The sequence below is a fragment of the Macrobrachium rosenbergii genome, chromosome 9 (genome assembly GCF_040412425.1).
Source record: "Macrobrachium rosenbergii isolate ZJJX-2024 chromosome 9, ASM4041242v1, whole genome shotgun sequence".
Lineage (NCBI taxonomy): Eukaryota > Metazoa > Arthropoda > Malacostraca > Decapoda > Palaemonidae > Macrobrachium > Macrobrachium rosenbergii.
This window is the reverse complement of record NC_089749.1, coordinates 16,243,171-16,259,220: the sequence shown is the minus strand read 5'-3', so window position 1 is coordinate 16,259,220 and position 16,050 is coordinate 16,243,171. Positions and strand designations below refer to the sequence as shown.

General features: G+C 36.8%; 1 protein-coding gene across 2 annotated transcripts in view; it reads left to right on the top strand.

The window, feature by feature from the left end:
- The window catches only part of LOC136841515 (thioredoxin domain-containing protein 12-like), a 151,967-nt gene extending 136,538 nt beyond the window's left edge, over positions 1-15,429 (top strand). Inside the window, exons 1-4 of one of the 2 annotated variants that reach the window (XM_067108474.1) lie at positions 352-474; positions 6,849-6,962; positions 8,466-8,609; positions 14,675-15,429. In XM_067108474.1, coding sequence (XP_066964575.1) covers positions 393-474; positions 6,849-6,962; positions 8,466-8,609; positions 14,675-14,826 — 492 coding nt within the window. In that variant the 5' untranslated portion in view covers positions 352-392 and the 3' untranslated portion in view covers positions 14,827-15,429. Of the gene's footprint in view, positions 1-351; positions 475-6,848; positions 6,963-8,465; positions 8,610-14,674 lie in introns of those variants that run through there. The other variant, XM_067108475.1, reaches the window with a different exon arrangement.
- The last annotated feature ends 621 nt before the right edge of the window (positions 15,430-16,050 follow it).

Genomic DNA, 16,050 nt, shown 5'->3' with positions numbered 1-16,050 from the left:
TACTTGAACTGCGTATAGTTCTTATGATGGTAACCTAGGAAATAATGCATTATTCCATATTACTTTATTCAGACACTTGCAATTTTACATTCTAAAATGAATGGGTTTAAAAACGAGTTTAACCACAGCATAAAAGATGCCAAGTCGAAATAAAACTGATTTTATTTAATACGGCGCTTGAGGGTAGAAATTCTAGTTATTTATATTTCAAATACATTAAAAATTATAATTTTTGTAGGTTTATAAGGACTGCTAACCGGAAAAAAATAGCTTTTGTCAACAAAATATTGATGAACTTGTCTTGACAACTTGAATTGGCAACTATTTATGACAGCTCACAGCTGATGTGAGTTTCATCGTGGCAGAAGGTTGTTAGGTCTTGTCTTGTGAACATGTCCCGCCAGCACTTATTGACTGTAGTCGTACTTTTAATTTCAAGTTATCACGCTCACTGTGTAGATGACCTAGATAATGGTAAATATCGATTTAAATGTAAAGAAATATATTACGGATAATGGCTATAAAAATGCCGATTTGCTTTCTTATCGTAATAACCGAACGAGAGAGGTTAATTTGGCAAGCCCACCCCTAACGCACTAGCCTATATAACTTAGCCCAGCCTAAACGAAAGTCGTTACGCCAAAAACTATGACGACCCTTGTTTGTAGTCTTGATGCATGATTGAATATTGGTTGAGTTAATTTAGCGACTACGCTGGATTTTATACGGTAGAATTGAACGTTTTATAGTGTCGGTTACCTTGAAGCTGACATAGGTTAGTCCAGTGTTTACCAAACACACCAATGACTACCCTAGCCAGACACAGGGAGGCCACGTTTACGTGATGACTTATTATGGATATTACCGTAATTGGTAGACCACTCATTTTATGCATTCGATTGCATGAGTTAGGCCAAGGCTATTATTGTTATTTTTTGGTAAAATTTTATAAGTTTGCGATAATACAGTTGCCATTTTTGCATGGAAAACCATTTAGGGGTTTCCATGCAAAAATGGCTAGGAAATGATAGGCCACTAAAAGAACCTAAAAATACCAAACTAACGTAACCTAGGGGTGTTTACAGTTACAATTTTGCCATATTAGCTATAGAGGTGAGGGGGCGCTTGTATCGTCTTACCTTATAAGACGTAATTTAATTATTTTATTTATCGTTTGCGCATAGTATTTATGTGGTTCAAAATAACGAGAATAAAGAGCTCTTTTCAAAAATGTAGGTTACAATTTCATATCGTGTATTAGCAACTTAGAAAAAAATACCATTTTTTTATTGTATTTGAATAGTTAATCGTGAGAATAATAAGATCTCCATGACCATTTTTTGTTGGTGAGTACATTTGGGTCAGTGGGTCTGAAGCTATCCCAAGAAGGGTTAGGTAGGACACACTGCTTTTGGTCAAGTTAGGTTAGGATTGATAGGCTAGCTACAGTTCAAGCTTAATTTCATATGAAGTTTTTTAAAATTTGTACTTAATCAAGAATAATGTCGCAGGAGAATTAGCAAAGCTTAAGTTAATGTTAGGTTTTAGTGGCTCAAAGGAAGTCAATTTTAAGGAAAGCCTTAACAGGATAAGCAAGATAATGTTAGTCGAGATTAAAGTGTATTAATCAAGGGTATTAGGTTACAGTAAAAGCCAGGGCTCTTTGCAGCTAAGCCCCGACCATGTCATGCCAATGATTGGCTAGCTCTTGAAAGGGGAAAGACGTCACACTAATTAACAGTAGTATATGATTACAAATATGGGTTTGACTCTGGTGAAGTTGAGCTCCGTGCGTGAATGATGACACCACAGATTTGAGTTGTGAAATAGGGAACTGATATCTCCGATAAAAGATTTATTATGTTATATAATATCATTATGAAGATCTTGGATCATTCTGTCTGTGCATCTTTTTTTTTATCATGTGCAACATAAATACACGAGCATCTTTCTTTTTTTTTTTAATTGGTGTTTGCCTGCATAAGCAATCCTGCATGTCAGATGTTAATATCATTGTGAGATAAGGCCTACATATCACACTCTTATATTTTGAGACAGTGACAGGGCATAGGCCTGCACATAAAATTTCTTATATTCTGAGACAATGACAGGGCATAGTCCTACACATAAAATTCTTATATTCTGAGACAATGACAGTGCATAGGCCTACACTTCATTTTCTGATATTTTGAGGCAATGAGAGGGCATAGGCCTACATGTCACATTCTTATATTTTGAGTCACTGACAGGGCATAGGCCTACATGTCATTTTCTTATATTTAGAAGCACTGACAGGGTATAGGCCTACTCATCAAATCCTTATATTTTGAGACAGTGACAAGGCATAGGCCTACATGTCAGTTTCTTATTGTAAATAGTTTTCTAAATGTATCTGTTGGAAATAGAGTAGCTTGTAGTTAATGTAGTAGCTCTGACCCCACGATATATATTACATATGCATACAGTGAAATGTGCACGTATAAGCACATACATATACACATACATGTGTACATGCATTGATGGCCATAGTAAATGTAACGCCACTTATACCACAGAGAATAAAAGTAAAATTTGTGGGCATGTAGTCAATGGCTCACATAGACCAATCATAGGGTTGTCTCAGCCTTACAGACAACTATTGAACTGCTCTCAGTGAATGATATTGAAAATGTATTTACAAAAAGGATAACAAATTATGTTACTGTGGTGAGTAAATATAAGGCTGCTGTAGCATTTCTATGAAAATGAAGGCTATGGTAGGAAGGCATCATAAGATACATAACAAAATAAGAAGAAAATAAATGATAGCTGAAAAAATTATGTATGAGATGATCCAAACCAGTCTGCAAATAGCCCATGTATCATTTGATTTTGGGGGCATTCTTGTAGATTACCATGTTGGACAAAAAGAGTCAAGGATTTCTCTCTCTACAAGGAGTCCTCTCTCTCTCTCTCTCTCTCTCCGTCTCTGTTGTTAGCAGAATATTCTAGCATAGACTATATTCATATAGATCTCAATTACTTTTATTTAAAACAAATGACTAAATTTCAATTAACAATAGTAGGCAGATAATTCTTTACACTAGTATTTTATGAATAGGTCTATGTTTATTCTGCAATGTTAGGTTACCATATGAACAATTTTTGAAAACACTACAAGCATGATAACAGCAGCAACACAAAAAATAATAATCACAACATGAACCGCAATAAAATGGCTGAATATAAGATAGGCCTAAAATCCGAACGTCATAAGCTGTGTAAACTGACAAAAGGACATAGGACATTATAGGTCAGCCTCATTTATTTCGAAAGGAGATAATGTCCTTGAAGAAAATTATCAGCAGATTATATCCAGTATGACTCATATAGCCTATCATACTATAACTTTAAGTTAAACATAGGCATATTCTGGTTTTTTAAGAGTGCAGTCACTGCTTGCCATCCCACCAAATATGTAAAGAATTGCAATGAAATCAATTTTATGGCTGTCAAAATGTAGTAAAATTTCCTAAAATCAATGTGAAATACCAGCCTGCATAGCTCTGAGAAAGTCTTTGTGTTTAAATTTAAAATGGTGAACACACTTGACAATATTAGATGGTAATTATCATTGTCCTGTGATTCAAGTGCACCGATTTGAACGCAGACATTCCCTGTGCAACCTCTGTGGTCAGGTGAACCTCATTTACGAAAAATAACAATGCAGTGCTGTATTGCGGTACACTCCTGACTTCATTCATATTTTCTTTTTCTTTTCTTTTTTTTTACCATTTTTAGGGAGATGTGTATTATGATTTTATTTCAGGGGATAATTTAATGTTTCCTTTTGATGGTCAGCAGAACTTATTTAGTTCGGTAAAACAGCCATTGCTAAATTAATGTAGATGAAAAGAACCACAGATTAACCAACTTTTCAAAACCATTGCCAACCAATCAACTTCAAGGAATGGTTGTGACATAAGCATTGGGCAGGGCTTAGCTGCAAAGAGCAGTTGATATTGCTATAGTGGTTATTTGGAATCATTTGGGGGTATACAGCTTATTAAAATTTGTTGGTGTAAAGCAGTATACAGGCAGGCCCCGAGGTAAGGCGGTCTCGACATAAGTAGATCCGATCTTATGATGCTTTTCAAAAATATTCATGAATAACTCATCTCCGACTTAAGGCATTCCCAAAGTTAAGGCACCATTAGGCTGGATATTAGTTTTTGAGCTCCTTCATGTAAATAAGTAAGTGTCGCCATCCTTCCAGTGTGCAAGCCAGCCACAGGATTAAAGTATGGCTTTCATAATTTTTTTTCATTTTTGTAAATTTTTTAAAGTTAAGATCTGACTTAAGTCGAATTCGACTTGAGTTGCGCCTCAGGAACAGATCTCCGCCTTAACTTGGGAACTGCCTGTACAATAATTTGAAACTTAAGTGCCTAAGTTTACAAACCTTGGTGATACTGTAGTCATCATCATACTGTAATCAGCATCAGGTAGGCATCTCTGTCTGGGTGGAGCTTCTCTTCAGCAGATGGTGGACTTCCTTGTCAGCTTCCTTTGAGACAAGCTCCTCCTAGTCTTCATGGTAGGAGGTTTTCTGCTTCAATAAAGTTCTCTGTGCTCATGAGGAGCTTTGAGTAGTCTTGTCCTCCTTGGGAACTTTGGCCTGAAGAGTGGGATGTCTCTCATCCTCCACAGCAAAAATCAGGTTCTGTGAGAGCCCTTGGGACTCACATGACTCATTTTGGGCTGAGGCTTCCTCAGACCAAGATCTCATACTCAAGACTGTCTCCCTGCTAGCTTTTGCCTTGACAAAGCATTTTAGCAAGTTGCATAGCTTTTGTTAACTTGTGTGCCACATGGAGGGTTGGAAATTTCTCTCGCTCTTGTTCATTCCTGATTTTGTGGTGAAACCCCATAATCCATTAGTCCCTGATGAGAATTTCTTGGTCTCTCTCTCTCTCTCTCTCAGATTTTTATTGATGTCAGTGGTGATCTGGACAAGATGCTTTTATGCCCAGTGCAGCCATTGGATATTACCTGAGAAGGAAATAACCTCTTACGCTAGAGTGTTAGCAACTTTGTTAGTGCCAGCAAGTGCAAGTGCAAGAAGGTGTTGCCACATACTTTCTTTATGGCTTTATGCTCTAATCACACACCCTTATGACTTGCTCGGCAAAGTGGACAGTCACACAATTCCATTCAGAGCTCAAATAATGAGGACAGATCTCTGGAGATATTGAACCACCTTTCCCTCATTTTATTTAAAGGATGTTGTACATAGGTCCTTGAATACTTTCTTGGATCTGTAGTGACTGCTCAAGAGGTTGTGTAGTCATCCAATTTACTCTTGGATAGGAAAGCATCTTGCTGAAGGTACGTGCAAGGCATAAGGCTAGTGCTTAATGACAAGAGTGACTGGCTAGTCTTTTCCTTCCTCCTTCACCCGGTGAGGCAGCAGCTCAGGCCAATCACGTACTGGAACAGGCTCAGATGCAACACAGTAAAGCGTCCAGTTTTAGTGCTTTGGTTTATAAGATACAACTCTCTTCACCCTCCTTTTTATTAAAGGGGTGAAGGGGTGGCAGAGCTTTAATGTAAACCCTTCAGTTTTATTGGCTGCTTTTTTACTTGTGTCACCCCTTGTAAGGACTTCATTCTCCGAGATTTTCCCTTATGTGCAAGGTTCCAAACCTTTTCAATTGGGCTCAGTTCCGCTATCATAACTGAGAACTTGACATTTCCAGGTAGAGACTCAGCTTGGTCAGTTTAGAGATGACCTCCCACCTAAGGAGTGAGTCTCATAAGTAAAAGGCGATTGGTTTACATTCCTGTAGGGAAAAATAGCACATATTTAAAGTAATTTGTGTTTTTCTTAGGTATAAAAACCAGTGCCTTTTATCATTATCCCACCTTAACTGCCCTGCATAATCCCTGATGCCAAAGAAAAAAGTGCTCAGTGACTTTAGCCGATTGGGGTTCTTCATTTACTCACCCAGCTACCACCAATTAACGACCTTGTTATTGTGTTGTAATGACTGATTCCAGGTCGTGCCGAGGCGTACTCTTACATGAAAGGTGATGGTTGGTATACTTGAGAAGAATACAAATTATGGAGTGTACATCAGTCACTGCTGTAGACTGAGCAAAAACAAAATCCAGTATACATAAAAGAATTTCCTAACATTCTTACTATAGTTCATGTAATCATAAATGCAGTACAAGGGAAATTATTGTGAAAACCTCTAGAATTAGAAGGATGCATTACTGTACTGTTTCTACTGGTGAAGTAACAAAAGGAAATGGCTAAACAGGGGCAAAAATTACTCGACACAGTCGGTAAAGCCCTGCAAAAAAAAAGATGTCCAAGTAAAAGACACAGACTGGATCGAAAGGAAAAAACTTATGAATGGATGAGCAGTTGTCAGTTAAATGCAGAGGCACAAAAAACCTCAATAAACACTTATAACAAATCTGTGGAGGATAAATATATTGACAAGTAAACCAAGCCAAAATATGGCTGAATGTGAAAAGGCACACAAGAATGGAGACACAGCAGAATTGCTTGGAAAAGCTGAGAAAATCCTGGGAATCACAGCACACATCTGACTGTAGGGATCACAGAGAAATAAGAAGCATTGGCCTTCAGTCATTGGAGTGAGTTGGGCATGTGTGGTGGGACTTCCTTCTTTCAGCTCTTAAAGTCAGTGTGATTAGGTCCATTTCACACAGAGTAAAGGCTGATTGACATGGGTTTATATAATAGGTTGTTTTTTAAATTTTCATACACACTTTTCAGCTTAGGGTGTGTGACTAATCTCTCAAAGGACCAATTAAAACCTGTATTTATATTTCAGGATTGGGCAAGGATTATGAATGGCATTCACTTGATGATGGATTAAAGCTCTCAAAGGAAACTGATAAGCCATTGATGCTTATCATTCACAAGTCCTGGTGTGGAGCTTGCAAAGGTGAGATCAAAGTATAGGTTACTAATTTTGTGTTAGTTCCTACATTTTTCATTTAACATTGGGCTCTTATCCTTTTATTACTCTTCTTCTTCACAGCAAGGTACTGCTATTCCCCTTTTCAGTCAAGTCATTTTGTCTTTTCCATTTATGTTTGGAAGCAACAAGAGATAATGTAGTGTTTTTTAATAATTTTTCAATGTAGTATTTAGGAAAATGAGATAACCATTTCAGGTAGTTGAATGCCAGATGGCTCAACTACTTATTGGATTCTCCTAGGGCAAGTACTTGCATCATGTTAGTGCATTTACAGTAGAAACATACATACAGTACTTTTTTGTGGTTAGACTTGATATGGCAGTAGCAGGACAGTGCCCTGCAGGGAGGCTCAAGAAATCATGGTAAATGGGTATAGATGAAGGCCTTGGACCTGATGGGAGTTCAGGCAAAATCTTCAGTAGAAGAGAATGGAGAGAACTCGTTTCACATCTAGACCCAAAAGATAAGAGTTTATGTAAAAATTATTATTATTATCATTCATAATGTGTACACAATCTTATGGAACAAGGAAAAAGGAGGTTTTTGAAAAAAACTTGTTAACCAAAGATTTTGAGAACCTTTTGCATCTGTATATGAAAAAATGTCAGAAGATTAATAAATACATACACTAAATGGATTAACTGGCAATAGATAAATAATCAGTGATTGATAAATCACTAGATAGAATAATTAAGACAAAATATCATGGCACTATATAGTAGCATTGTATATGGCAGCTTTTGTTAAATTCATGAGCATAGATATACATGGCACTGATAGAGAGACTTTCAGTTATATTGTACTAAAAAGAATGGTATTAGATAGTGTGACACTTAAACAAAATATGGATGCTAACATTGTGAATGAAATAATGCACACAAACTCTAAAAGCACCTAAAGCAATAGCAGAAGTTCTCTGTACATAGTGTGTGGAAGATAGGCAAGCAGGGAATCTTTCCCTGGTTACTTAAATCATAAGTACCACCATTAGAAAAAGGAAACTACTGCTTTGAGAAATTTTGCTTTTGGTATTCCAAAAGATCTGAAGCCTGTGCTGTAATGTTAATGCTATCATCTCTATGCACTGTATGTACTTATACAGGAAATTATACAAAACAGACTTAGAAATTCTGTTCCATCCTTTGAATGGGTGGTATTTACTCACTCAGTATTGCTGATTCCGAAAGAATATTTCTTATATGTCTTTTGAGCGTTAAAACTTCTTAAAAGCAGCACAGAAATGCTTTGTAAGTGCTTTTTGTAGGTCTTAGCTTTATTTTTTGTGAATTCACTGTTTTTCACTTATTTGACTCGGTACCCTTAAGGCAGGAATGTTGTACAGTAGTTACAGAATTTAACGGTATTTTGTTGGTATTCAGTTTCAAGGGTAGTTGTATTGTATATGTTTTAACATCTTAAGCCTTTGTAGTTTATAAAAAAAATACTAGTTTCTTTAAACTATTCCAGCATTCAAGCCTAAGTTTGCAGCTTCAGAGAAGGCTCTTGAGCTCAGTAAGCATTTTGTTATGGTTAACACATTGGACAATGATGAACCAGATGATGAGAAGTATAAACCTGATGGTGGATACATTCCAAGAATTCTTTTCTTAGGTAAGTTATTGCTGTACGTCATTCTATCCAGGTTAGGTTTTTCATTATATTCTTGAATATATGTGATTTGTATTGTGTGATAAGAATCTTTTATACTAATTTTGCAGTTGCTAAAGGGTTGCATTTATAAGAATTATTTTTGTTTTGCTTTGTAATTTTTCCATATGTTTTTGTAATAGTATAATGAATATGAAGTTGTTTATTGTATGAAATATCATATCAGATAAGCTACCATTTTCGCTGGCTTGTCAGATGCAACAGCACATAAGATGCACTTTATTATACAAGGATATTTTTAATAAAAAACTGTTTTAAGGGAAAAAGCTTTGTGGTGACGATGAATAAAAAAATTGTTCAGCTGTTCTAGGCATAGGCTATGACATCTTGCTTGAATTTAATATTGTTGCATTGCTTTCATTCTCTATGTGCTATGAGTTTGAACATGAGGAAATCTTTAGTAAAATGACCAGGGAATAAATTGACCACTACAATTTGTTGTTGTTCATGTCTTCATTCCATGCATTTCAGTATTTATAGGAATCACCACCATGATGTAATGTTGCTACCAGTTCTTTGTTACTCATTATTGGTCACTAAATTATTTTGCTAATAGTAAAGTTTGAAAATAAATTTCCCAATTAATTGAAAACTTATGGAAGGCTTAGATATAAAAAAGATGCAACTTCTATAGTTGCATGGATTCCCACCAGATTGTAGCACTGTCACTGCTAATCTGTGTGTACCATCCAATTGTAACATAATATTACTAGTAGATATAGAAAGACAAACAAAATCTTCACAGTTTGGTAATAAAAACCCATCTAAGGCATAATAATAATGGCTCGGTTGACGAAATATGAATATATGAGGTATGTTACACTCGATTGGTGATCGCAGTCCTGGGAGAAAGCAACTTTGGGCTTACTATTTGTTGAGTTAGAGGTAATGGCAATGACAGAAATACAATGAATGCATTGCGCACGATGTCCATGTTAGACACAGCGTAATTTTTAAAATATCACTTTAAAGTAAAACTGTGTCTTGTAAGCTGACAAATTTAATATGTAGCCATGTGAACTGCAAAACTTTTATCCTTACTTTTTACTTGCAAGTTTAATTGAGGACAGATGAACTGTTCTGAATAGCTGCTTAAAGGCAAAGAGATGATTAATGATGTATGAGGTATCCGTTCTGTAGTAAGGGTTCTCTTTTTCTCCCATCCTTAATATTGTCTTTGGTGTTCTAGTTAGTACAGTATTATTCTGGATTTAGATGTGTTTGTGTTAAATTTGATGAGGGAGTGTGAATGTTTGTGTAAAATGTTAATCAGCTGGCAGATATTCACTTGATCCAGACTGCTATGGTATTGACAAAGACTGCAGATTCAGCAGTTATTTGGAACAAATGGACTTTGCTGCTGCTCTGATGCATCCAAAGAATGTTTGAACAGTTGTGAGATGGACAGCAAACTTTCACTGCAGTATCAGGCATTTCTCACAGACTAGTGTTGTTGAGTTTCAACACTTGTTGTCCATTTGTTTATACACTAAACCTTATAAGGCAGGCATTGTTTCTTCCTTCATGGCCTTATGACAGAAAGAAAATTTAAGTGATCGAGTTGAGCCCCAGTATGTCTTTGCATTCTGCTTCATCTAGTCCCACCGCACCCAATCCACATGGATGGATGTGGTGAGGAGGGATATGGGTGAGGTGGGACTATGGGAAGCAGATGCATGGAATAGAGATAGATGGAGAAAGTTGACTGGAGCGGCTGACCCTGCTATACAGTGGGATTACTGTAATAAGGTTGAAAGAAGAAGATGTAGACATAATACAGCATACTCTAGGTAGATTGGGTGTAGATAATGAAACTTCTGACACTTTTTCTTTGGCTTTTGAGAAGAATTCATTGATTCCTGGACTAGTTCATCAAGGTTTAGGTTGTACAAGTGTCCTGTAGATGTATTCAAGTCAGTCATATATACAAATTTCTCGTAGTAAACAGTAGACTGTGACTGCTAACTTCTGGTTGCAGGCACATCGTGTCTGCAAAATCCTGATTTTTATCTCAGTCATTTTAGGACTAAGGCTGCATTATCACCAATTGAAGCATTTGGGTGAGTAAAAATTTACTGAAACATCATTATACAGAAGTGTCATTCAGGGAGTGCTGTGTTGTAAGAATTTCTGATTGCTGGAAAACGTGACTTTTTGTCATGTAAGTCATATCCACTGTGCCTGCACTAGGGTGGAAATGAAGTAGATTAACTCAAAGCCACATGGTCAAGGCAGCGAAGTGTCCAATATGGAAAATTACTGAGTCTGCTATAGGCAAATAATTCTTATTGACCTGGACTGGCCTGACCCACATTCCTTGCCAGTAGCTGAAGTTGCACTGCCAATCTTGCTTTGGAACTGGCAGCTTAATTTTCTGCCCAGAATATGAGTAAAGTCAGCATTTGCTGGTCAGTAGTTATATTGGTGATTCCAATTATGTCAGTTTTCTTGTTCATGAATGCATTGATCAGTGTTGCTCTGCCTGTAGTTGCATAGCCTTTGCCTGCCTGCAGTTCCTCAGCCTGTGACATTGCTGCCTGTTCATGGTCTGGTTGAGAGCAGTCATGAGAATATACTACTATCAGTCCATTCTGTGTGATGTTTTTGGCACCAAAATTGAATTGTCATTCCAGACAGGTGATAAGCTGAGAGACCAAGAATTGGACCGGCTGGGCAGCAGGCAAAGCAGGCAGGTCAGGTAGAGGGCAGCAGGTACATCCTGAGTTAGTGACTGGGCTGGGCTATGCTTAACCTGGCTGTATTTGGGTGGCAAACCCTGAAAAAAACAAGTGACTAAAATCAGGAATCATATCCTAAACTCGTTTAGACAACATCAGGTTGAAAACCATCTCAGCAGTCTGTCACTCTGGAAGGCCCTTGGGTGAAGAAAAGTGGTTTGGTTGTCAAAGATAAATAAGACATGACAGTCCTATGTCCATTAAAAGGATCTCTAGGAAAAAGTGTTTACAATATCAGAGGAAGGTATTTTCTTTTATAGAAATGACAAATTAATTCTGGCCACATCTTCAGCAGAAGCGACTCCTGGAAAGCATGAAGACCTAGATCATATCCTGGGAATTGCTTGACTGTGTCTGTTATCTAATAAGGTTAATTTATGCTGGAAGTTGAAATTGGCAGTAAAACATGAAATAAGGCTTGAAATTTTTGATGCAAAATAATGCAAAACTTGAACAGAAAACTTTCTGCTAGCAGTTAAGGTTGTATGAAAAATATTATTACATAAAGTAACAGAACTGAATCATTCCTTTAATGACTCCCCATAAAAAAAAGGAAAGAACAGAGTTCAATAATTGAAGTCAGCTATGGTATAGCCTATGAAGCTGCAAGATATAAATAGTAACTTTTCATATTGTTGGAGAGCTATCATATTCAGGTTTTACCAGAAACAGACAGTAATGAAATTTTATGACAGCCTCACTGAAGGCCAGCAGAATGACAAGGTAAAATAATAAGTTGGTATGGTGATTGAGAGTTAGCTATAATATAGAAACATATAGATTGTGAATGTAGGAATGTATAAAGGGATTGCTGAACGAACTCCCCTAAGTGGAATGTAGTTGGTGGGAATCGACTATGTAGTTTGGTATATTTGTTGTAAGGAAAATTGAAAGGGCAAGAAATGTGTGAGAAAAGACTAAAGCACCTGAGTCCCCTACTCAAGCCATTCCAATTGAAGTGAAATCTCTCAGGAGAACAAGTGCAAAAACATCTACACAATAGACCAGCAGTTGAACAATGGGCCTGGGAGGTGGAGGCAATAAAATGAAGCCTTCATGGAGAGGGAGGAAGTAAACCTGGAGAAAATTCCACATTCAAAAGACCTCTTAGAACAAAAGAGTAGGGAGATGAATTCAATGTCCAGTGCTTGAAGGGTTGACTAAAAACCACAAGCCTTGATCTCCAAGTATGAAGAGAAAGTACTGGGACCCAAGCCCACTAGAGAAAGACCAACACTGCCACCATCTCAATACTCTGTTAACAATATAGAGGGCAGCAATTGAAGTAACATGAGGAGGATGGTTGAGTGAGCAGTAAAAGAGATAAGCAAATGTAGAAAGGATCTCCACAAAGGGAGAGTCATCCTGAAGAAGCTAAGCAGTCAGTTTTGAGGAGGACCAAGATTAAAATGAGATGACTAAGTACAGACAGCCCTGAAGCTGATGAGCAGTCAACATTGAATATGCAGGAAAGAAACCCCTGGAGTTGGGTCATAAGCTGCATCAATTGAGTGGTTGTGCAACTTATGTACACAAGCAGAGGGAACCTGAGAGATGACTTGATCATTAGTAGAACTCAAGGATTCACTTCCCTTGGAGGTATCCCAAAACTCAACAGGCTTTTGTCTCCTTTTTCCAGGACCTTCTGTTGGGCCAGATAACAGGCCTCTTATGCCTGATGTGAGCCATGTATGCTACCAAAGTAGGACCTACCCTCTTATGTCAAGTTGTCAGTGACTTTTGCTAAGTACTGTTTAACACAAGAAGTGGGTGTTTAGGAACACCTTTCTGGCTTTGTGGTTTATCAAATGAGTTTACAACACCTCTGACAAACAGAAAATGGTGAAGCATTGGCAAAGTCTGACAAAGTTAGGGTGATGGAACTGTTCCTGACATTTCAGTAATATATATGGTGAGGATAGGTGTCTGAAGCACCTGACCACCTTTACCTCATCTTATCTATCTAAGGGCTTTAACCACTGGTTAAAGAATAAATGACTATACTGCAGACCAAAAAACTTATCTGGGTTGTTGGGATTTATTCATTAGGAGCTAAGCCATTTCGTCACCTGTCAGTTACTTTTGTAAGCTTCTTTGAGGACGAACAGTGGCTACGCTATCAAAAAACAGGTTTTGATGTAGGAAAAGCTATTTTTGTTAGCTGCTGTGCTTCCTCAAACTCACCCACTTTCCCAGATGAAAAGGCATGGGACTGGGGTGAACATTTATCTTGCACGGATCTGGTGTGTAATGCAGTTAGCCAACATACGCTGTTGTCACACCTGTGTGAGTGGGACATAGAGCTGAGGCAGTTGTTGTAGGACAGGAGATAGAGCTCTCCTGTCCTGAGTCCTTTATATTCTATGACTGTGCCAACAAGCACTATTCTGGCTGAGACCAACTATAAGAGAATTCTTTGTAATTGGTTGGTCTGTCTTATGGAGCCCTGGGCGGGACCATAAGGGTATAACTCCTTTGAGAACAAACAGCGGCTACCAAAAATAGGTTTTTCCTATCTCAAAGCCTGTTTTTTTTATAGTAAATGGAATTTTTATATGTATACAAACCAGAACCTTCTATCTTATTACCACCTCAACACCCAACTTTGTCCCTCATACTGAAGAAAAAGTGCTTGGGTACAGCAGTTGGGTGGTGGATGACCCTTACTCACCCCCCTTTAACCAGTCTACTACCTAGTTATCAGAATTTCAGTAATCAATTCCAGCTCACAATGAGGAATACTCCTACATAAAGGCTGCAGTTTGTATAACTAGAAAAAATTCAGATTACAATACGAATTTCTTATATTGTGGAAATGGTTGTTGTATTGATGTTGTTGAGATTGTAATATTGCTCTTATCAAACTGATTTAACATCATTTTAATTATTTACTTTACCATTTTTACTATTTTGTGCATCCCATTTCATTCCTCTTCATGTATATATTTCCCTTGAGAAGCAGTTTCCTCTTTATTGTTGATTCTGTAAGTAAATAAAAATTAAACTACTGTACAGTATTCTGAATCATTTGCCTCCGTATCTTAAAAGGAGGAACATGTATGAATTGGGAAAATCAATCTTAATTTTTTCTTGATTCTTGCCAGTAAAGATTAAGATTGAAAATATGCTTGCCTGTCCATACGTCTATGTAGTACTGACAATTGTCACTTTTCATTACAAAATAGCTCCAGTAAGTCATACCTCCTCTGTTTATACATAAAATACATTTTCTGTACCCATGTAATAATACATTTAAACATATAATTTCAGGTTCCGACGGTGAGGTCCGTGAGGAGATTTACAATGAAGGTGGGAATCCACAGTACAAATTCTACTACTATGATGAAGGGTCAGTCATCAAGGCAATGTCAAAGGCTGTTCAACTGATACCACAAATGAATGCTAGAAGTGATGAACTGTAAGTTTGTTTTTGCGTTAACTCCGAGATGTTGTTATGCATAGTTTTGAGGTACAGAATCTTTTAAGGTACTGTGTACTTTCCTTTCACAAAATATTTTACGGTTATTTTTATACTTGAATATGTAGGCTTCAGTTGCATCGGTGGTGATTTTGCTTTTTCAGTTACAAGTACTGGTGTGCGTGTCATTTATGAGTGGGAAATTTACATGTAATTTGCACCTCTCACTTTTTCTGCAGCAGTTAATTTATGATTCTGATACATAGGAAGTGCCATGTGTTGATGCCTTGATTTATTCACTTCATGGAAGCTGTTGTTGGATATATATATTTTGTATTTTTGTATGGCTGTGGTAAGTGTGTAATGTTAGCATTAGCCCGTGAAGTACAGTATGTACATCTACTGTGTATATATATTTTTTATGTAAGGATAATGTTTTTATGTAACATCTTGAATGTAGTACAAATGTGCAGTTTAGAGACATAGCATTATGTACAGTGCTTTTATTTAAGCATACTACTTAAATTTCAAAGTTACATGTACACTTCCATGAATTTTATAGCACTTTAACTTTACTGTAAAAGTTTTCAATAAAAAATATAAAAGATTCAGTGAAGTTATTGGGCTGGATTATATGAAGATGTGTTGGCTGTGGTCATCAGGAAAGATGTAGGAAAAGTCTTGCAATCAGTTTTTAATATAAAGAAGTTGTATTTCCACGTTCATATGTTTTTACCTATTCTTCATATGTTTTTACCTATTCCTCTTTGTAGGAGTGTACAGTTCATAAAAACGTAAGCAAGCAAAAAAACTGCATTAGCTGTATTTTGCACCATGCATAAGACCAATCTTTTCATCAAAACATGCCTCAAATAAGTGCCCCCAGGTCTTGTATGCAAAGTTGAGGTAAGTAGAGCAGATTCACAAGTGTTTTGCCATTTTCACAATGGATGAAAGGAAACCATTTTGTTTTTGTTTTTATGTTGCATATAATTTACATATCTAGATGCCACACAAAGCATAATGACAATTTGTTTTTTTAGGCATTTAGTAAATGTAAATTATTCACAATATAAAAATTAGTTTCTCTTTTTTGAGATGTGGTACTTGGTAGATTGTTTACATTGATGCTCAAGGCTAAATACTCTTAGGCACACTAGTTCAACTTCATAAATTCCATAATACTGTAATATTTAATGAAAAATTATTATTAATATTAATAATTATA